Genomic DNA, 23294 nt, shown 5'->3' with positions numbered 1-23294 from the left:
CCAGTGCATTCTGTGATTGGAGGAATCATTACCAAGGAGCCAGAGGTGGTGGATGGAGAGAGATGGGCAGTGAAGTGATGCACAGTGTACTGAGAAACTATTATTTAAAAAAAACAATAACAAAGCAATTAAATGCCCAGAAACTTACATGCAGAGTTAAGGTTGCCACGTGATGCCTCATGCCCTTCCAGAATGAGGAGTGTGGCTGAACTTAAAAGTGAAAACCAGAAAATGAAGAGTTAAGGCAATACAAAATTCAACTAAGTCTCTTCCACACAGTTCCCCCACATGTGCTAAATGTTATCTCCCCATTACCCTTGCACTAAGGATTCCTTCTGAGACATTGCCTTCACTTTCCCCTGAGTAAGCCCTGCTGACTGCAGTCATCTATGCTACCTGACTGCCGAGAATCCCCAGGGGAAGAAGATGCCCTTGCATGTGTTTTCTGACATCCTACAAAACTCATTGCTGAAATGAGGTGTGTTTCATCTTTCAAAGTATACAGCTACCTCTTATCACAGAAATAGCTCTGTGATACACATTGCTTCAATAAATCATCATTCAGTATAATTACACATAACATGGTGGAGGCAGTTAGAGTGCTTGCAGATAAATGCTGGAATTTTAGATCTGGGATGCATAACATAAACAGTAGTACCTGCTCTTAGGACTTCCTAATGTCTGCTCTTTATGGTGTCTCCCTTACTGATCAACTCCCAGTGTATGTTTCCAGACCTTGGGATCAGAGTTAAGGTAGTGATGTAGGAACAGTATATACTTTAACTTTTTTATGTCCTTGTTTTCTGATGTTTACATTTAGTTATCACTCTCCATCTTCAGGAATGTCTTGCTGTGCAACCCTAACACCCAAGAACTTCATTAACACAGTATTTAATGTTATAAGGGAAGTCTACAAAGGTAGCTCACTTAGACCTTGCCTACTTAGATACAATAATAATTGTTGTTTTTTAAAGTTTAACACAATTGTCCTAATAGAAATAATTTGGAGAATGCTAATGTACATGAGGCAGTTGTGGCCACTGGGACTTTAAACACTGTGGTGTTTATGTCAGCTCTAAGTATGGTTAGACAACAAGGAAGGTGATGAAAATGTCAGTACATGCAAAAGCTCTGCTTTTACTGAGATTCACATTGGTACTGATTTGACAGCAACATGGAGAAACTTCTGCTGAGAAACTCAAGTCTAGGTGCTGCTCAGCCATAGGGATAGGAAAGTGACTGTGCCCTTCCGCAGCAAACCTTCAACCATTTAATTTGTTGATTGGCTTTAGAAGGTCTTTGTGCCCACTCTTCAGATAGAATAGTTATTGCAATCCAGGGTTTTGTTTGGAACATGGCCTTCAAAGCTTCATTAAGTAGGTGGCTTATCAGAGGCAGTAGTGCAGGGGTGTGTATGCACAGGAGAGGCTCCCGTATTGCAGCCTCTGTCTGCAGCAGCCCAAATTTGCTGCAGACAGAGGCTGGTCCACGGCAGCAGCTCCTATCTGACCTCCCCGTGGACAGGGGCTACTGCTGTGGACCAGCCTCGGTCTGCAGGGAGCTCAGACCCCTGTGGATGGGCTGCTGCCAGAGGCAGCTGGTCTGCATGGGGAGCTGTTTTTTAAATTGGTTCCCCGGCAGACTGACTGCCATGCTGTTGCCTCCAAGATGTTATGTGATTATGTGACTATTCAATTTCATGATATCTAATATCCCTACTACTGACTTCACTAGTATTTTTAATGTAGCCTGCTGTAAAACTAGGCAAATATCTAGATGAGTTGACACATCCGCTGTAAGACCTTTATGTACCCACAGTGGAATGTGTGCCCCTAGTTGAGAACTGCTGATGGAGAGCAGTGGTTCCCAACCCTATTTTATACTGGGGACCAGGAAACCTGTTCACAAACTTTTCATGTACTTGTAATGTCTTATTTGCAAATTCACTATGCAAATAAAATGTTGCCAGTCCACCAAAAGCCCCAGCCCTAACCCAGCTCCAGCTCCCAGAACCCCTCAGTGTCAGCCACTGATCCCAGAGTCCCTGCATCCAACCCCGCCAGTGCCAGCCCCCCATCCCAAATGCATCAGTGCCAGTCCCCCTCCCCTTTGAGCCCCACACCACCAGACCCCATCTCCCAGTGCCACTCTGCTGTTTCCAGAGCCCCACTGTACCCAACCCCCTCCCCCATGCCAGTCCCCAATATTAGCCCTGGCCTCAGAGCCCCCCATTACTAGCTATGCCCCCTGACTCTCCCAGTATTAGCTTTGCTCCCCCCACCCTGAGTGCCAGCCCCCTCTGCCTGTTAGAGCCCCATACCTCCTGAGTCCCCCTGCACTAGTCCCAGCCCTGCAGCTCCCATAGCCTGCCCTGTCCACCTCACCCTGCCCTGTCCACCTCACCTAGTTCTGCTCTGCCTCCCAGCTGTATGCTGCTGCCCAGGTCATGGCTGCTCTAAGGCTGCCGTGCTAGGCTGTGCACTGCCCTCCTGCTGTGCAGCAAAGCCTCCTCTGTGTCCAGGAAGCAACCCTGCCTGGCGCTGGTTGGCTGAGATGAGGGGCAGGTCACGCCTGTCCCACCAGGTGGGAGCAATGTACCCTGGCCCTCAGAGCCACTGCGGCCTGGCAGCCAGAGGTGGACCAGCGTTTGGGAACTACTGCTGTAGAGCATTCATTTACTACTGAATCAATTAGCAGAGCCACTTTTTGAACACTGTCCAGTTTTGCTAATAGGCTTTGTTATTGTCATTGACCGAGGCTCTCATTATGCCAAGAGGACATGGCTAGTCAGTGTGTCTATTTTAGGTGCACAAAAATTCCTTTGCACTTCAGGATACACTGTACACACAGTTCGTTGCCCCCAACAAAGAAGGAAGCATGGCAGCAACTTTGAGATTTCTTCAGTAGCTTCTCTTTCCTCTTCTTTTTCTGTGGTGTTCTACCTCCAAAATGGGCAGTTCTTCAAAGGTATCTTCAAGTTGAGAAGTTCCTGTGGAGCTAGTGTAAATACAGAGTCATTGTTAGCTGCATATAGGGTGAGAATAAACTACACTTAGTCCCTTTTTTTTTACACAATTCTCATAGCAATTTGTATAAATGGTGCAGATGTATGATTCGTTTAATTCTTATGATCCCTGCCCTCAGGTCTAATATGAAGTGGACAGACTGATGCCTGTCTTGTGATTGAGGGGATTGTCCCGTCCTGGACTTTCATATTGTGCTTAAAAGAAGCACCTGGGATCTTTTTCAGGGGAATAAGACAGCAAGCCACATTTATTGAACATACATAGATCAATCACTACTTTATCATATGCATATGATACATTACACACACACACACTCTCTCTCTCCCCCTTCTCTTCTTCCCCCCCTTCTTGTTGTTACCAGTAGTTGCTCCCCCCAACTACACTAGCCAGGTGAGTTAGATGGGGGAGGGGTGGAGCCAGGCTTCTGCTGATCTGGATTGATGCTCCAATGTTGACCAGACGAAAACCCAGGGTCCCTCAAGATGCCTCATATTTATCCCTCTCATGCAGCCAGTTAGTCATCACCTTGCCTTTTTTAATGCTGCTTCAAAGAGAGTTCTTTCAAGGGCAGGCACTTGCTGCTTGACTCCCAAGGCCTTCTGTATGTCCAATCTTCTTTTCAATGAGCTCACTTCACAGGTATTGTCTTGGATCTGACTCCCAGCACCTCTCTACCCTTGCAACTGCTGCTGGAGGTGCTCACCTTTCATTCTCCATTCACAACTCATTCATTTCAACAGGACAATCAGTGAAAGGGGAAGATCTATTCTTCTCCTAGCAAAAGACATTTTTCTGTGCCTTAACTATTCCTAAGACCTATAACAGCATTTCCCAAACTATGGGCCGCTGCCCGGTACCAGGCTGCGGGGGAAAAAATACTGGGCCTCAGCGTGGCTGCCAGGGTGTTCCGGGCTCCTGGACTGTCCGTGCAGCACTGGGTTCCCCAAGCCCTCAGCTGGGCTGGGCGGATGCAGCCGTATGTTTCAGGCTCCTGGCAGAGGCATAATGAGGGTTACCAGGTGAACTCTTATTGCTGGCTGTGGAGGAGGGGTTGGATATGGGCCACAGGGAAGCAGGGTTGGGGCAGTGGAGGTGCCTGTTGGAGATAGGGAGGGGAACCGGCTGGCGGAAGCAGGGCTGGCCAGGGGAGATCACGGGGGTGGGAACCGGCTGGCGGGGACAGTGAAGCTGGCTGGGGGAGATCGTGGGGCAGGGCTGGCCGTGGGGCGGGAGCGGTGGGGCTGGCCAGGGGAGATCGCGCATGCGGGGGGGCGGGGAGAACCAGCTGGCAGAAGCAGGGCTGGCTGGGGGGGGGGGGTAGGAGTAGTGGGGCTGGCCAGGGGAGATCGCGGGGGTGGGAACCGGCTGGCGGGGGCAGTGAGGCTGGCTGGGGGAGACCACAGGGCTGGTTGGGGAACTGGCTGGCGGAAGCAGGGCTGGTGGGGGGGGGGGCAGTGGGACTGGCCAGGGGAGATCATGGGGGGTGGGGGGGCAGAACCGATCCGGCTGGCAGAAGCAGGGCTGGCTGGAGGGGCAGGAGCAGTGGGGCTGGGCCAGGGGAGATCACTGTGGCGGGGAAGGGGGAACCAGCTCGCGGGGGCAGCAGGGCTTGCCAAGAGAGATCAGGAGAGAATCAGCTGGCGGGGACAGCCGGGCTGGCAGGGGGGAATCAGCCAGCAGTGAGCAGGACAGTTCAGGGCTCATGCAGATCCTAAATAAAAATGTAAAAGCAGTGCCTTTTAAATATCCCCGCTACTGACAGTGAGGTTTAAAGGCACTACAATCTGTCAGAATGGAGAGAACCTGGTGCATTCACCATCTGGAATGAGAAGATGGATAAAAAATTCCAAAGATGGTGTCAGCTTTCTGAAAATAAATGAGCCCCTTTTCAATACATGATGTGGTGGTGCACATTGGATTACAGTCTATTTTTCCAATCCATATTCCCTTAACTTGCTGGTAAGAATATTGTGGGTGGCCGTATCAAAAGCTTTCCTAAAGCTTGCTCTGGGGGCTTTGGGAGGACCAAAATCACCATATTTGCATATTTGTAATTTGCTTAATGAATGTCGTCGGTCCTCCGAAAGCTCATGAATGGATTTACTGGTCCCTGTGTCAAAAAGTACTGGAACCCCTGACCTATAACATAAAGAGCTTGATACAAAATTTCTATGGAAAAGACTGGATACATGGTTCTCTTAATACAAGGGATTCTATAAGAAGGCTTAACATAAAGTTATCTAAAAGGACAAGTTCTATATATATAAAGGGACTTACAAAGTTTCTCTTAATACAAACTTATAGGAGAATGATGCATGGTTATATGGAAATGTTACAGAGCTTTATCCACATTCATTCTCTCTTCAATTGCAGAGACGTTCTCCAAGCCTCCGTTCTGAGTCTTCACTGGAGCAGAGTTTGCGAATCACTGTTGGTAATGACCGGTATGGCATTGACACACCAGAGCGAAGGAGGATGCCTGATCGACAGGGTTCACCAACTGATAATTTGAGTGATATGGACAGGTATGGTTCTCTGCAGACTGGGATCCCCAAGAGCGAGACAGCAGTTTAAACCAAGACTTGTGAGGCTTAGCTCTTCAATTAATTTTTGTGGAATGCCTTATTTGAGCCAGAGAAAAACCTAAATAACACCCCCAGAATAAAGTGGGAGTTCTGGCTAGAGTAAAACTGTAGCAGTGGTTGGGATCTCTGTGGAGTGGGAGTGGGCGTCAAGATGTAAAAGCAATCTTTTGGAATTTGGCAAGAGGCCATGATTTGTTGCTGAGACATTGAGAAGGAGAGAGTCTCACTCAAGATAAAAATACAGTGAAGTGGTAGATTTCCAAAAGCCCCACTGATGGGACTTGTTGACAAGTTTTAAGAGATTTCTTTGGTGAGACAGATACTGCTGTGGGGAGAGTGGTATAAATTTAGATGGATGTTTATATTTTTAAAGTGTTTATTACAGAAAAATAGGTGAAACTGGGCATAGAAAATAAAGAACTAATACTTGAAGCTTGAATCCTGTTTTCCTATCTGAAATTGTTATCCTCTGATATAAAAACACAGTAGTCGGAATTGGAAAACACTTTATATAGAATCTGTGTCCTCCATAATCATAATTGCTGCATCCAGTTGTGACTTCAAGTGAGGGTTAAGCATGGGGTGCGGAGGAGGCACTGAAACATCCTGTTTTCATGCAAATACTCCTACAGTCGTGGCACAATGAAGGAGAACTGAACAGAATTCATTCATTAGAAGTGAATTGGTTCTTTAAGATTTTAAGTTCCAGAAGCGACGAGGAGTCCTGTGGCACCTTATAGACTAACTGAAGTGTAGGAGCATAAGCTTTCGTGGGCAAAGACCCACTTCGTCAGATGCATGTAGTGGAAATTTCCAGTACATGCATCTGACGAAGTGGGTCTTTGCCCACGAAAGCTTATGCTCCTACACTTCAGTTAGTCTATAAGGTGCCACAGGACTCCTCGTCGCTTTTGCAGATTCAGACTAACATGGCTACCTCTCTGATACTTAAGTTCCAGAAGGTGCAATAAATCAAGTTAGTTTCGTTAGTATTATTATTTTTAAGCCTTCTGCCTCAATTCTCTATAATCAGTATTTCATCTGTAAATCCCAGTTGCAGGTATTGGTTTTCTGGCCAGAACTGGTGCACGTGCACAGGGGATAGCTGCATGTTCTGGAGGTAGGGGGAAATGATACAAAAGAGAGTTGTGAGCACAGCCACAATGTTGACTTGTCTTTATTTGCCTGTTGGGGCTTCCCCACTGTTTCCTTTTCTCCAGTAGGCATATATATATATTTTTTTTTGCGGTCATGCTGCACAGTTAGAAGTGGTGTTTAATGTAAAAGTGAAAATGCTCTGAAAATGCTGTTAGGGACATTACCTCCCTCAGAGAAATTAATAGCTTTCGCTTGGGCTCCCTGATAAAAGTTTATTACTCATTTGAATTAACAAAAGTAGTGAGGAACATAGGGCTAAAAAAAGTATGAAAAGCGATAGCTAAACCAGACTGAAAAAAGGAAAGGGAGATAAAACAAACTTATGTTCTTATTTGAATGCTTGCTCATACCTATTCGCTGTTGACATGCAGGCACCCTATGTATTGCGGTTCAAATTCTTTTGGTCAGCAGTTGTTGGGCTGCATCTGCACCGAGTGTCCTGCCTTCCACCAGAGGGCATAAGGGGTGCAGTGACCCCAGCTTTATCTTAGATGTCCTCCCCTCAGCTATGAATCAGTTAGAACTTGCAACATCCTTAATAAGTTAGTTAGAACAACCAACATTATTGGTTACTGTGTGATATATGTATTATTTTGTAAATAGCTAGTTACTAAGCAATTAGTTACTTGTGTGTGTTATAGAATTTTTTGTAGGTTTGTTCCTCCAGAAGAAGAAAGGAAATCTTTTTCTTTTTTTGCACATGTGATTGTCTGGTACTGACTAGGGATGGAAGAGGATAAGCATTTACACAGTTAACCAACAAGACTGGGCTAATTGGTTACTGAAACGGTTGCACACGCAGGCTCCCACCCTACTTCCAGTGAGCTGGCTGCCACCTTGCTCTGCTGCCTAGGGACTAGGGCATTCGCCTGGAGAGGCAAGGATGGTGGGTTCAAGTTCCGCCCACCCTGGGAGCGGTGGGACAGCCAGCACACAGGCTGACCCTGGGATCGATCTGGCTCCCGCACATGCAAGGCAGGATAAGGGACGCCCTGAAGGTAAGGTGGTGGAGTGGGTTCTCCCATGGACTGCCATGGGATAGGGCGTTCACCTGGGGAGGGCAGGGTGATAGGCTCAAGTCCCTCCCACCCACCCTGGGATGGGGGGGGACAGCCAACACCCAGGCTGCCCCCAGGATAGAGGTGGCTCCTGCACGTGGAAGGCCTGGAGCTGGCATGCACTGGGAATAGGTTAAAAAAATGGCTCCTGAGGAGCTGGCTGCTGCCCCATGCTTCTGCCTCTAATGTATAGGCAGCAGCCAGCTCCCTGGAAGCAGGATTGCACGTGGGAGCCAGGGTGTGCTGGGAGCTGCTTTTTAAGTCAGGTGCGAGCACCCACTGGCTTCCAGGGAGCTGGCTGCCACCCTGCCCTGCAGATATGTGTAACCATGGAACTGTTGAAGAAATTTTAATTGATTACATGTTTACTCAGTTACCCGCTTTTGTCACAAGAGGGCGCTATGATCCGGTTGATGAAGCTGTATCACAATACACACATACTTCGGCATTCGCAGAACAAGTGTCTTCCACAGTATCTTAAACATACCTTTAACAAGTTTTATTGCACGCAATTCAGGAGCAGTTTTAAAAGCACTATATGTATGTTTAATACTAAGCAATTAAAACATCATTAAAAGACATTATAACGCATCACAAGCATGAAAAGGCATTAAAAGCAATAATTAAATGGAGTACTTAACAATCTAAATCTAATACTTAACCCAATTTAGCAGCCTAAGTCTTAATCCAATTTAACACACTCACACACAGTTACCCTCTGGAGCTGGCCAGACCCCAGGTAACGTTGGTTAATTTGGTTGAGGCAGAAATCCGATGTGCATGTCACCCCAATATGCCGAATCAATGGACTCCCAACTCATGGGGCAAAATGGTGTGGTATATATTCCCTCGGCAGGGGCCAGTCGGGTGGGATGCCATCCTCTGGCTGCACTCAGTTCAGGTGGGGTGATGTCCCTTAGTGACACCTCCTTCTTACTGGTGTGTCCACAACCAATCCAGAAGCACCCGGTTTCTGCACCACCCAATTTTGCTTGCCTCACCACGAGTGAGAAACAAGGTTCTGTCCTTCTTGCTTTTTCTTATCTGGAAATGCTGGAAACACTGCCTCAGCACACATACACAGTTCTTTTATTTCACACAGTCCTTTTTCTTAAAGTTGTAAACAAGTCCATAATCCTGTGGGGCTCTTGCCAGGACCTCAGCAAGGCCTCTCTTCAGCTCACTTACTGTTATTTCACTCATGCTAACCATTCACACTACCCATGATTCGTAACACTTTTAACATTCCTAGTACTGACACCAAACACTATGACTGAATGTACATCTGTAGGTTTTAAAAATTACCTTTTGTGTGAGGCAGTAATGCTTTTGATTTCTCTTGCAGGCCAGATGTGTATAGATCAGGGTGGGCAAAATACAGCCTGCAGGTCTGCCAAGCTTCCAGATCTGGCTAGCAGCCCAGTGGGAGCCTCAGGCATGCTCCCTGCCTTCTGCACTCACACGCCACTCAAAGCAGCCGACTGCGGGAGACACGTGCTTCTCTGAGTGTTGCGCGCCCTCGGGTAGAGGGGTGAAAGCTTAGCACGCTGCACCCACCTAGCCAGTGGCGATTGAGATTGTTCTGGGGGCAGGAGCAGTGTGCAAAGATCCCCCGTGGTGTGTGTGCTCACAGCGCTTAGAGAAGCACATGGCCCCCACAGCATTGTCTCACTGGACTCTCTTTGAGGAGCCAGAAATGTCATATTGTCTCAGAAAAGAGTTGCTCAAATCCCAGGAAGTGTCCTGCTGGTGTTGGCCATAGCAACACTATTCCAGCTAGATCCTGGAAATTGTAGTTGTGGGCTATTTTGTCCAATTCCAGACCTTCCCTTTTCACTATCTACCTTCCTTATTCTTTTTCACTATTCTTCAAGGAGGTGGTGTCACTTCTGAATTTCAGAGGAATGGAAGCAGTATCTCAAGAAGAGAGGTGGGGAAGAGGTTTATTTCTCTTCCTTTCTAATTCAAAAAAGGGGGGAAAGAGGAGCTAGTGCCCTATTGTGGACCTGAAATAATTGAACACCTAATTTTCAAGCTTAAATTCAAGATCGTGACTCTGGCCTTGATAATTTCCATCCTTGATCCACGTAACCTGTATACAGTTCTTGGCCTCCATGACATTTATTTTCATAAAGCAATTCATCCTGCCAAAAGAAAATACATGAGGTTTCAAGTGAGCAGTTACCATTGTCAGTACATGGGCCTGCCATTGTCTTTTGATAGTGCTGGGAGAATTCACCAAATGTTTAATTCATTTGTCACCAATTCCATACAACAGACCCTGCAACTTTTTGAATCCTTCGGATTAAAGTAAATGACCAGTAGGTCATATAAATTCAAACCAAAAGGACAGAATTGATATGAGTGCTTCATATAAGTTCCAACCAAAATGAGGGAATTTATAGAGGTGATTTTGGACTCCCAAGTGGCCTTTCTGACCCAAGAAAGATTTAAAGCCATAGCAGGTTTGACACACAGCCTATGTTCATCTCAAGATATTTGTAAGAATTTGTTTCAGGCTTGTAGGGCACATGGCCTTCTGCATGTGCATAACTCACCTGACCAAACTTTACCTTTGTTGTATGCAAGAGTGGTTGAAGTATGTGTATCAGTCCATTATACAGCATCTGATTTAGGGATATAAGCGACTAGTCGACTGTTTGATAAGCAAAAGCTTATTGGATAGTCAACTAGTCCCTCGACGAGTTACTTCCCTCCCTTGCTGCCTGTATCAGAGCCAGCAAGGAGGTGGAACAGGAACCGGTGCGGGGGTGGGGGAGGGTGGCATCTTAAAAGCCGGTTTCCCCCAGCACTGACTCCACGGGAGCAGGGGAGGCAGGGGGGTAGCGAGGACTAGAAGTGAGCTGGGAATCAGTCCCAGATGCTGCACCTCTGCTTTTTAAATGTATTGAGAGCCTGCCGGCTCTTAATACATTTAAAAATCAGAAGGGCAGCGGTGGGGACCCAGTGCAAGACTGGACAGATGATCCCTGGCTTGTGGTGGGTCCCCCTACTGTTCTTGAGCTGCTTAAATGTAGTAAGAGCTGGTAGGCTCTTAATACATTTAAGAGGCTCAAGCACAGCTGGGAAGGACACAGCACGAGCTGACTCGCGCAGGGGTCCCCCACTGCACACTAGCCTTTTAAATGTATTAACACCCTGTCAGCTCTTAATATATTTAAAAGGCTAAAGTGCAGCAGGACTGACCCAGTGTGAGCTGGGAATCAGCTGTCCCAGCTCGCCCTGGGTCCCTCCTGCTGTGCGTTAGCCTTTTTAATGTATTAGGAGCCAACAGGCTTTTAATACATTTAAAAGGTAGAGCTGCAGTGGGGTTAGCCCCCGGCCCGGAAAATCCATTGACTAGTCAATTAGTTGATTAAACTAAAATTAACATCCCTAATCTGAATATGATAGTGCAGGCCCCTCAAGACGCCTTATCTCCATTAAACTGATGGAAGGGTACTCTACCACATGAGTGGGGAACCTTTCTTGGGTCGGGGAGCTGCTGACCCACAGAAAAATCAGTCAGGGTCTGCACCCAAGTGAGAAGCAAAAAAATAAAAATAAAAAATAAAAAACCCCACCCTCACTCACTGACATGGCCGCTGACCAGGAAAGGGAAAGACACTCCTCACATTCCCCTCACACAGAAGAGCCTAGGAGTGTCCAGACTAGTAGATTTTTGTGTGCTCCTCCTCCTCCCAGGGTTGGCAGGGGATTGGAGCACCAGCACGATCAAGCAAGCTCCCCACTGCCTGGGGAGAGCCCTAAGCCTTGGGGGCTGTATCCAGGCAAGCCGGGGGCTGTATCCAGGCAAGCCGGGGGCTGTATCCAGGCAAGCCGGGGGCTGTATCCAGGCAAGCCGGGGGCTGCATCCAGCCCCTGTGCCTGAGGTTCCCCACCCCTGCTCTACAAGTTTGCAAGGGAGTACTGTTCCCTCTACCATTGCCATCAAAGGCTCTGGTAATAAATATCTTCACTCTAAGTAGGAGACAACGTTCAGAGACAAGACCTCAAGAGGCTGTATTTAAATCCAAGGTGAGGACACTTATCAGTTGTGCACGGTTTTCTTCCCAAATAAGGAAATGTTGACAATTCAGATTGGGGGAGCAAGAGTCTGTCAAGAACCTGTTGTGCTTCTGGAACACTATATCCATCATGATATTACCCTGATAGCTATACACTTAAAAGGGTTGTAAAATATGATGGTGGACCACCATTACTGACCAGTGGTTGTTAGTAAAGGATATCATTATCCAAGATTTATTTATCAAGTGGGGTCATCCATAGACCTGGTTTGGCACTAATGAAAACAAAAACTGCCACAAGATTTGCTCCAGAGATGGGCAGAATCAGAGTCTGATGCATTCCTGATTCTTTGGCCGCCGGGCATAATTCATGGTTACCCTGATATTTCATTGATCCCATGAACACTGAGAAACTCAGGCAGGACATGCACATTGGTTATAATAACTCTCCATTCATCCTCCAGTCCAGCAGAGCCACATGTAATGTCCCAAAGATGAGGTTAGATTCTTCATGCATATCCGCCTCCCTGGCATCTCATAGCCTGGATGGTGCCCGCTTAACATTAGTGAAAAGGACCTGTATCCCTTAAATACAAAACATCCTTATCCATAATAGAAAGGACTCTGATGCTCCACTATACAGCCAAATGGAAAAGATTCACTGTCTGCACTCCGCAGCATCAATTGACTCCATTTATCACCTGCCACCTGCAATACTAAAATGCTTTCCATGCTTAAAGGACTCTGGACTGAGTTCTTGGAAGAGGCACTTGGTAGACATCTCTATTTTTCACCATCTAATTCAGGGATATTCCGCAGTCCCTGTAGGATATTACATCCTACAGTAGCAAGAATTCCTGACAAAACTTATGAAAATATATCTTTTAGTTTGAAAGCTTCCCCCCTTCTTGGGGTCTCCAGATTGTTCTAATTTGGGTCCACCTTTGAGCCTTCTGTCGACATGTTCCTTGTTTCATCTATCGATCAAAACAGCTTTTTTTGGTAGTACAGGATGGATGTACCTGGTTGGGCATTCTCGGGACCTGACTGGTTTCAAATGAGGGATTTTGCCCAACCTTCTGGCCAGCATCCCTCCCCCAACACCAGCCCAGTTGGACTCATGGCCACAGCAGGGCTGCTGGCTCTTCCTCTGCTGTTAGCTCTGCTGCCCTACTGGCACCGTCGGGGCTCCCAGTTGCCACTCCACTGGAGCCTGTTGGTACTCCAGCTGTCCTGCTGCCAGCCCAGCCGGCCTTCTAAGCAGGGCTGCTGGCCGATGGCCCTCCTGCAGCCAGTCTGACTGGGCTCCGAGCCCCCACAGGGCTCCTGTTGCTGGCCCTCCACTGGACCGCTCTTTTCTGGGAACATGCTGGATGTTGTGGGACCAGAGAGTCCCAGTTTAGAGAGGTTCAGAATGTAGTAACATCTGCCAGAAGTGTAAACACAAGCTTTTGTGACAGAACTTAGGTACATTTGTTTTTTTTCCATAAAGACAGTAATTTTGAGACCTCACCTAAAATTCATGCCAAACATAGTCCATAACTTCCATGTCAAACATATAATACATCTCCCTCTTTTCTTTGAAAGCCACATTCCAGCAAAAGGAAGGGTAAGCTTTATACATTAGCGGTTTGTGGGACACTCCATGAACACACATGGAGTTGTGAAATTAACAAGGCTGCCTGACTCCTATGGGGAGTGGGCAGGGGGGAGAATGAGAAGTCAGGACAGTTGGGACCCACTACCCAGGAGGGGAGCTCACCGTTACTCTGTGCTAGAAACATCAAGCTCTGATCCCTATTTTGGTATGGCTGTCTTATAATCATAGTTGAGATATGCTTCTAGCACCCACCTACTGCAATTTAGGTTGCTGCTTGTGAATCAACAATGGAATATATATGGACAAGCACTCAAACATAAGATTGGCCTTACTGGGTCAGAGCAATGCTTGGATCTGGCCCCTGAGGCTCAGGGCTCCCCCTACAGCCGTGGTCCCCAACACAGTGCCCGCGGGCACCATGGCGCCCTCGGGGGCATTTCAATGCACCCGCCAGGTGCTCGGGGCTGGCCTGGCCCCGGGCACATGGCGCACGGGCGCTTGCGGGGGAGCGCGCTTGGCGGGGGGAGCGCCGGGCGCGCGGCACTCGGCGGGAGGGCCGGGGGGGAGCGCCGGCCCCGGGCGCGCGGCAGGGGGGAGCGCTGGGCGCGCGGCACTCGGCGGGGGGGGGGGAGCGCCGGCCCTGGGCGCGCGGCACTCAGCGGGGGGGGGGGGGGCGCCGGCCCCGGGCGCGCAGCACTCGGCGGGGGGGGGGGGGGGAGCGCCGGCCCCGGGCGCGCGGCACTTGGCGGGGGGGAGCACCGGCCCCGCCCCCTGGCGCCCGGCGGGCAAACGGCCATGCCCCCTGGCGCCCGACAACCTCAAAAGGTTGGGGACCACTGCCCTACAGCGTTGAGGAGCCCGGAATGCATTCCAACCCCTGCCAGCCCCCCAGTGGGGCTGGAGCACATGCAGTCTACTAGCTTGGGCCTCCCCTAAGCTCTGGCGTGCAAAGGCAATGTGTGAGGAGTGTTGGGGGCAACGCCAGTGATGGTTGGTTTGTTTTTTTGCTTCTCACTTGTGTACTGCCTCTGATGGATTTTTCTGTGGGTCAGCTGCCTCCAACCCAAAACAAGTTTCCCCACTCCAATGTAGCCAGTGTCCTGTCTTCTGGCAGTGGTTGGTGCCAGATGCTTCAGTGAGAATTAACAGAACAGGGCAGTTGTCAAGTGTTCCATCCCCTGTTCTACAATTCCAGTTTCTGGTGCCCAAGAAGCACAGGGTTGCGTCCCTGGCCATCTTGGCTAATAGCCTTCATGAACTTACCTAAATCTTTTTTGAAACCAACTAGGCGGCTGTGCCCCCTCTTGTCCAAGGAAGGTCCAGGGGACCCCACCTCCTACCCTCTTCCCCCTCTTCCCCTTCCAACATCGGGAGGGTCTGAGGCCGCCCCCGCCAGCTGCTGGGAGGGGCCAAGCCCAAGCCATGCCAGGCCCGGCCCCTCCGCCCCCGCGGTTGTTGGGAGGGGCTGGGTGCAAGCCACTCTGGGACTGGCTTTCCCCCAGCCGCTAGGAGTGATCGGGCCCAAGCTGTGTCAGGTCTGGCTTTTTCCCCCTGGATGTCGGCAGGGGCTCAGCCAAAGCCACACCCTGCCCAAGCCCCGCTGGGCCTGGCTTTCCATCCGTGTGCCAGGAGGGGCCGGGGCCTGGTTTTCCCCCCTGGCCACTCCTGGGAAGGGTTGGGCCCAAGCCATGCTAGGCCTGGCTTTCCCCCTGGCCACCAGGGGTTTGGGCCAGGCTAGGCCCAGCCAGAGACTGTGTGGCTCCCACTTCACCCGCCCCCACCCCGGGCACGGGGGAGGTGAGAGGCCATGTGGTTTGTGGCTCCTGCAGCAACCTGGAGAGGTGCAGGACACGGAGTGACGCATGATGTCACTCTGTCGTCCCGCAGAAAAAGGGTTTTTCTATATATATAATTAATGTGAGTGAGTGTATACTTCTGGCCTTCACAACATCCCCTGGGTAATGAGTTCCACAAGTTGATTGTGTATTTTGTAAAGAAGTTTGTTTGTTTCTTGTTTGTTTGTTTGTTTTTTCAAATTGTGGCCTATTCATTTTGTTGGGTGACCATAGTTTTTTGTAGTATGTGAAGGGGCAAATAATACTTCCTTGCTCTATATTGTCTCACAATTTACGATTTATTGATTTTATAGACCAGTATCATATTCCCCACATTTGTTTTTTTTTAAAGCTGAACAATTCAATTTTTTAATAGTTTCTTATAATGAAGCTATTCTATACCTAGTCATAGCTGCCATTCTCTGGACCTTTTCCAATTGTAATGCATTTTTTTGAGATGCTATGACCAGAATTCCATATAATACTCATAGTGTGGGTGTACTATTTATATTGTGGCATTATGGTATTTTCTGTCTTATCTATCCCGTTCCTAATGGTTCCTAGCATTCTGTAAGCTTTTTTGACTACCATTGCATATTGAGCAGATATTCTTGGAGAACTGTCCGTGATGCCTCCAAGATCTCTTTCAGGAATGGTAACTTGTAATTTAGACTCCATCACTTTGTATATATAGTTGAGATTGTTTTCCAGTGTGCATTTGTCAACATTGAATTTCATCTGTAACTTTGGTTGTTGAGTCTGGAGATGTTAAATATTGAGTAATTAACCAATCGAATAGGTGCTGACCCTGGGCTGCTGCTTTGAAATGCCATGGAGAACCCCATGTCAGCTCTAACCCTCTTTCCCCCCCTTGCTACCACTTTCTGATAGAGGCAGTGTATGTGTGTGGGGGGGATAACTAGTTGACTAGCCTGTCGACTAATCATTCACATCGCTAGTTGAGTCATTGTTTTTTGAGATTTCTTTATAACTCTTGATATTTAGCTTTGAATTTAACTGTCTTGAATAATTTTTATCATTGGCAAACTTTGCCATTTAATCGTGAACCTCTTTTTTCCAAATAATTTAAATATATGTTGACCAGCATGGGTGCTGCCCTTTGTTTCTTATGTCTTAACCAGTTACCAGTTCAAAAGAAGGCCTTCCCCGTTTTATCCCATCACTGCTTGCTTTGCTTAGAATCTTTGATGAGGTACTGTGTCAAAGGCAAAGAACTGTTATGACCTTACAGTAGCTGTGGCTATTTTGAGGTGCATTGTCTACAAATATTCCATGATCCATCTTCTTCCTCGCTACTGCAGTGTCTTGTAACCCATGGATTCTCTGGTGAAGGAACAGAGGTATAGTTTGCATTGTCTCACTCTTTATGCACTCCGAGTGGGAGGCTTGCGGACACTCAGGGCACAGGTGCAGTCCCAATGAAAACTGCTGGCCAAGTGAGTGCAGTGCAGAAACAGCCACAATGGAATATACATGGACAGCATATTTTGAAGAGCCACAGTTAACGGTAGGATAAATGATCATTTCACATGCCTCGTTGTGCTATACACAGGAGTGTTTCTCCTTTGCTTTCCAGTGTGACTGTCTTCTAAATCCATGTTTCTTTGTGGTCCAGAGTGTATTTTTGGAGCCTATTCTGAATATCATTAAATGCTCCCTGTAAGTTAGCTGCTGTAATCAGAGTTCATAAAGATTGTTGATTACCACTTGGCAAATGAGAGTATGACAATTCATTGCAGAAAAAAAATCAGCTGAAAGTATTTGGTAGAGTGTACCAGTCACTCCTCATGATATTTTCATGCATAACGAGGAATAGGAAGGGGTGGTATTGAAAGGTGTTTCCTGAAAGTGAAAAATAAGTTAGTCAGCTGTGCCCTATAGTGTTGAAAGTATAGTCTTTATATGTGTGCAAGTTATTTTCAGTTACTTTGGTATAAATATTTTGGGGTTTTTTTTGTATGTGGCCAGAAGCCAAAGCTAGAAAAACATCTGGTTGGGTGTGCTTTACTTAGGTTGCAATAGATCCATAGTAATTACTATTTCCACCTTAACTCTGATTCAAAGATAGCGCTAATGAACTTTTTCAGACTGTATCCTTCGCTGATATTTAATGTCTTTATGTAAAGCATCTGATCAGTGATGTATGAAGTAGGGATGTAAAAATGTAATTGTGTAACCTCTAAAAATCACAGTGGTCACATGCGCTGGGGGCTCTGAAATATAAATCTTGAGTAAGTTTTATGCTGCAAAACCCACAGTGAAGCCACCTTGCTGGGAGCAGGGCTGTCTCCTGGGGAGGCTTCGCTACAGGCTCTGAAGCCAGCTCCCTGGGAGACAGTCCTGCTGGCCCTAGTCCTGGGGAGGCAGTGTATAACCTGTGGTGGGTGGCATGGTCAGGCCCACCACAGACAGGGGCTGCTCCCGTGGGCATCACTGGGCTGGAGCAGCCCCTTTCCCGGGGCTGGCTAGGTGGGGACCTGCTCCAGCCTCTACTGGTTAACCAGAACCAGTAAGCCTTAACTCCTAAGGATGAGCCTTATCGGTTAATGTTTTACATCCCTAACTGGGATTTTACATCCCTAATCTGCATAAATATTCTGTTCCTTTTACAGTTTATATATTAAGATGCTAAAATTCACCTTCCTGATGCCAGTAATATTCAATTCTGAGCCATAAGGCAATCATCACGACACTTCTGCAGATTACTGTATCTTGTCATTTCCGTCCATTTTCATTCTTAGGATTTTTATACCATGGACCGGCAAACCTATTCACAAACTTTTGGTGGACTGGTAACATTTTATTTTCATGTTTGCATATTCATTATGCAGATAGTGAATATGCAGACATGTAAATTAAATGTTGCTGGTCCGCCAAAAGCCCTGGATCACAGAGCCCTCCAGTGCCAGCCCTAAACCTTAGAGTCCCCCACCCCTCCACTACCCCCAGTGCCAGCCACTGATCCCAGGACCAGCCACTGATCCCAGGAATCCCCTGCATCCAACTCCCCCCAGTGCCAGCCGCCTGCCCTTAGTCCCCCAGTGCAAGCTCCCCCTCCCAAATGCCTCAATGCCAGCCTCCTGCCCCTTAAAGCCCCCCCACTCTCAGATCTCCCAGTGCCAGCCTCCTGTTTCCAGATCTCCACTGCACCCAACACCCCAGATCCCCTCCCAGTGCCAGCCCCCAATATTAGTCCTGTCCCCAGAGCCCTCCAATGCCAGCCCTGCCCCCATTGCCCCCCACTCTCAGAACCCCTTTGGCGCTCCCAGTGTCTGCCCATCCCCCTCACCTAGCTCTGCGCTGCTGCCCAGGTTGTGGCTGATCTAAGGCTGCTGTGCTGTGGCTCCGCATGGCCCTCCCACCATGCAGCAAACTTTCCGCATCTGGGAGGAGACCCCACTCCACCCCAGCCCAATGCAGGACATGCCTCTCCCAAGAGCTGTGGTGGGAGGAGAGGCACAGGGCAGTGTACCTCAGCCCCCAGAGCTGCAGCGGCCTGGAAGCCAGCAGTTTGCAGCCCGGAAGCAGTCCATGGACCAGCATTTGGGAACCACTGCTCTAGACCAGTGTTTCTCAACCTTTCTTTTTATATAAAGTACCCCTTTAAAAAAAAGTAAGTACCCCAATACCTAAAGTTTTCAGACACACAGTTTTTTTTTCTACCATTGCAACACGTTTGTTTAAACAACTTAATCATAGCCAGGCAGCAAAAATAATAAAACGCTGTAAAACTTATAACAAAAATTCAGTTTTCTACAAATTTCAGTTGTTGACGTACCCCTCAGACTTCTCTCAAGTACCCCTAAGGGTACTCATACCACTAGTTGAGAAACACTAGTCTAGACAATCATATATCCTTTATCTATCCCTTATATGGCATGACAATCACTCGAAGGAGACATTTCCCTCTTCTTTTTGTTTCATTAGAAGCTTATGGGGGCACTTTCCTTTCCTGTTGAAAGGAACTAGCTAGAATGTTTGGGCACTTGAGATTGAATGATGTATAGCAACCCCCTCAAGCTACCCTATATATACTTCAGATAATCAAAAGTACTGAAACATAAGGAAATTTCTCATGATTCTGGTGCATGTAATGTATGAGAATCCTGAAAGATGAGTTCTTCATAGAAGCAAAATTAAAGGGCAAGTAAATCCTCAAGTTAGTTGCTTTTTAATATTTTTATTTAGGAACTACATAATGCATGAAACTTTTAGAGCTACCTCTTGAAAATTTGAACTAAGTCTCTTATTAGGAGAGGGATTCGAAGCAGTTAAAAACCATCCCTAAATCTCTGGAAGGTGTCACATGTCATGCTTTCATAAAAAAGTACCCTAGAACTTAGGCTAACATCAATATTTGTTTTCATGCTCAAAAGGGACTTAAATCACACTTACTAGAAACCTGAACGCAACCTTAATGCTACTGAAGGAGTAGTTGCTACTGACACCTTCGTACTATTGAAGACTACTCTCATGTGCACCTTTTGGGAGGAAGTTCTGGGATTCCCCAGACCATTGTTCCAGTTTCATTTTGCTTCCAGTATTTTTGCCGAAGTAGAATAATTTCACTGTGTCAAATATTGGTTTATAAAGTAAGCTGTACATAGCAGTGTTTTACAAGAATCCCACTGAGAGAAATGAGAAAATCAGGGAGTGCTCGCCAGGCTCTGGGCTCCCAGTGCTTCCCAGGCACTTACTAGATTGAAGAGATAGCAATACATCCAGCAGTTTCTAACTGCAAAATGGCCAGTTCAGGGGGGCAGTTGCTTGGCTCTATTAAAGGCCGGTCTCAGAAAGGCATGCTGGAGGGGGACTTGGGGGAGAGGATTCTGAAAGAGGGCAGCCCTGCACTGGAGAGTGTTAGTAGGGAACAGTTACCAAAGAAGATGCTGATTTGGTATTGTACTAACAATCAACATATACAAAATGTATACTTTCAATTTTCAAAATTTATACTCTAAACTGAGGCTAGCACAAAGAAGAGGTTTTCTTACTAAGTACAGACTTTATTGCTTTGGTGTCTTGAAGTTGTGAAAATATTTCAGAGCATCTTTTCTTGTACACTAGAAATATGTTCACTGATAATTCATGTACAAAATCTGGCTAGAATTCATGATCCAGATCTTCAGCTAGTGTAAACCTACATAGCAGATTTTAAACCAGTTTATAATCTGGCTGTGTGTCCGATGCAAAGCTAAATTTTGCTGAATAATGCCTATGTAACACAACCAGAGTGCCTAGTAGAAGGGAAGAGTTTTTTTGTGGCCTTACTTTGTATTAATGTAATTTAGAAACCACGTATATAGCCTTTTTCCTTTACAAAGCTACAGTTGTACTATTGCTTGATGAGTTCCTTGTATGAAATCTTGGCCATCCTTTTACCATATAGGTTGTGTTTGGACTTCTGTATTTAAGAATGAATAGGAGGGGGTGAAGTAGCAGATATATAATGTGTGGTCCTTTTCTGAGTTTCTGAGGTGCTGCGTTTCACTTATACCATGAATTCAATGCTACCATCTGAATACAATATGAAATCTTGCTACTGTTGTAGAGTAAGAGACTGAAAAACTTTTACTCTGATTCACTGACCTAGGTTTAACAACATGTGCCTCTTTTACCAGGGATGACATGGCTGATGGTCCAATATTTACCAGAGGCCCCTCATGCCCTCGAGGCCTTGAGCGATATCCCTCTCATGAAGATCTTTCTTCCAGTCCTTACATAACGAGACATGATGAGGACTACCGTAATAGGGATGTATTCCTCCACCGGTCAGACTACAGTCCACAGTATGGTCATCGTGAAGAATTGCCAAGGGGACCTGATAGGGATAGTGATAAACTGAGGAAACCCTCTTACCCACCAAGACCAGAGGAAAGAGGGCGAGAAGCAAAGCGCCCTCGGTATGACAAGGATGAGAAAATGCGTGGCATGAGTGGAGATCATCATGGTTTCACATTGGGAACACGGAATTATCGCAGACGGAGCCGCAGCCGAAGTCAAAGCCCATCATATCTGGGTGAAGAGTTCCGGGAGCTTGATCGTGCAAGGAGGAAAAGAGAAGAGGAAGAAAGAAGCAGAAACTTGAACCATGATCTGTCTGGCAGTGGATGTGTGATCCCTGGTTTGACTAGCACACTGCAGTCTTCTGAGACTCGGTACTTATACAGACCTGATGAAGTGCCATCCATGCCCAAAAAATCTATCCTGAAGAAACGCGTGGAGGTGGAAATGGAGTCTCCGGTGCAGGTTTGACCCCCCAGCTATTTCTCTACTTCCCAGAACTGTCACTTTATGCTCCACTGCATTAATTTGATCTTCAGTCACTGTACCTTAGGACCACTTGTGGCCACTTGCCCTAGATTTTTATGTTTTAGGACAGGGGTGGGGAACCTTTTTTGGGTAAGGGCCATTGATCCCCAGAAAAATAAGTTGGGGGCTGCACACAAGTGAGAAGCAAAAAATCCAACCCTCACTGACATAGTCCCCAGCTGAGAAGGAGAAAGATACTCCCCATATTCCCCTCCCACACCAGAGCCCTAAGGGGCCCCAGGCTAGTAGATTTTGTGTGCTCCGGCCCAGCAGTGGAGGCCAGCTGAAGCGCCAGCGTGGGCTCCCCAATCCTGGAGGGGCTTTGAGTATTGGGGGATGGATCCAGGCAAGCTTGGGGCCGCATCTGACCTTTGGGCCTGAGGTTCCCCACCTCGTCTTAGGGCATCAGAACTCTGTATCCTCCTTTTAAACATCTTCATTTATGTGCATGGTGGAACTCTACCAAGGATTTTCCAGAAAAAAAGGGGAAATCTTGTGTTTAAGTGCCATCTAGTGGGTCACTGTGGGTGCATCTACACAGCAGGGCTTATAAGCTATGCAAATTGAGCTGTGTCACACTCAACCGGCCAAATAGCCATTTTGTTCAAGCCAAATATTCACCTGTGGCTAGTGTATTGGACACCCTGGCTCTGTGTAATAGTTTTAGGGCACTTAGTGAAGACTCTCACATGCAGTAGAATTAAAATAGAATTTAGGGACCCAGAATGAAATACCTTGGCTGCAATTTAGCCAGGGCAATGGCATCAACACCAACTTTTACTGAAAGTGCTATAGTATCTTTCTTAACACAGGAAATTAGTACAGTAGTTGAGTGGCACCTCCTGCTACAATGTGTTCTAGAAGTCTTCACTGAGTCATTTCTAATCTAGTACTCTGACATGGAGTGTTAGATAAGAAATGGCTCTGTGAAGAGAACCGCCTACTGAGCATCAGTTAGGGATGTCAAATCCCGGTTTTGTGGTTAACTAGTTAGTGTTTGGTTAACAGAGGCAGCGGATTGCTCTAGTACAGCTGGGCAGTGGGCCCAGCTTAACTGGAGCGGCCCCTTCTCCCCCTCCCCCCCATGTGGTAGGATACCTTGAGACTGGCCTGGCAAGAGCAACCTGTGGTGTGGTCCATCACACCATGCCTTGAGCAGGCTTGTATTTTTCATCAGTTTCCCATTCACATACTGATAAGGCTCAACCACGTTTGTTATGAGAAATAAGATTACATAGGTCACTCACTAATTAAGGCTAGCAATTAAATCTCATTGATGTACATTTAGCATTATTGTGATAAATGGGATGCTTGACATTATCTCTTCAATACATCACTTCAGCCAAAATCTCATATTGATCTGCTTTGGTTTTGTGGTGGTGGTGTTTGTAGTATAGGGTTCTCTGAAAGTGAAGGGTCTCTGTTAGATGTTAGAGCAGGGATGGGCAAAATATGGCCCATGGACTGGATTTGGCTTGCCAAGTTGCTAAATTTGGCCCATGGAAACAGTGGGGAGTCTCAGGCCCCCCACATGCCAGCAAGAAAAGCTGCTGCTGCAGGCCCTGTGAGCTTTGTGGGCATGGGGAGAGGCGTCACGTGCTGCCTCTGGTACAATCCCATTGTCTGGTTACTGGCCAATGGGAGCTGCTCGTTATCAACAGGCAGCTTGCA

The 23294-nt window shown here is 47.2% G+C and overlaps 1 protein-coding gene across 2 annotated transcripts in view; it reads left to right on the top strand.

Moving 5' to 3' along the window:
• The window catches only part of ZNF318 (zinc finger protein 318), a 49955-nt gene that overhangs the window by 9739 nt on the left and 16922 nt on the right, over positions 1 to 23294 (top strand). For both annotated transcript variants that reach the window (XM_025188785.3, XM_075924987.2), the window contains 2 exons: positions 5400 to 5551; positions 20933 to 21560. In XM_025188785.3, coding sequence (XP_025044570.3) covers positions 5502 to 5551; positions 20933 to 21560 — 678 coding nt within the window. In that variant the 5' untranslated portion in view covers positions 5400 to 5501. The remainder of the gene's footprint in view (positions 1 to 5399; positions 5552 to 20932; positions 21561 to 23294) is intronic.

This window comes from Pelodiscus sinensis, chromosome 3 (assembly GCF_052426305.1).
Source record: "Pelodiscus sinensis isolate ZL-2025 chromosome 3, ASM5242630v1, whole genome shotgun sequence".
Taxonomy (NCBI): domain Eukaryota; kingdom Metazoa; phylum Chordata; order Testudines; family Trionychidae; genus Pelodiscus; species Pelodiscus sinensis.
This window is presented reverse-complemented; position numbering and strand designations above follow the sequence as displayed.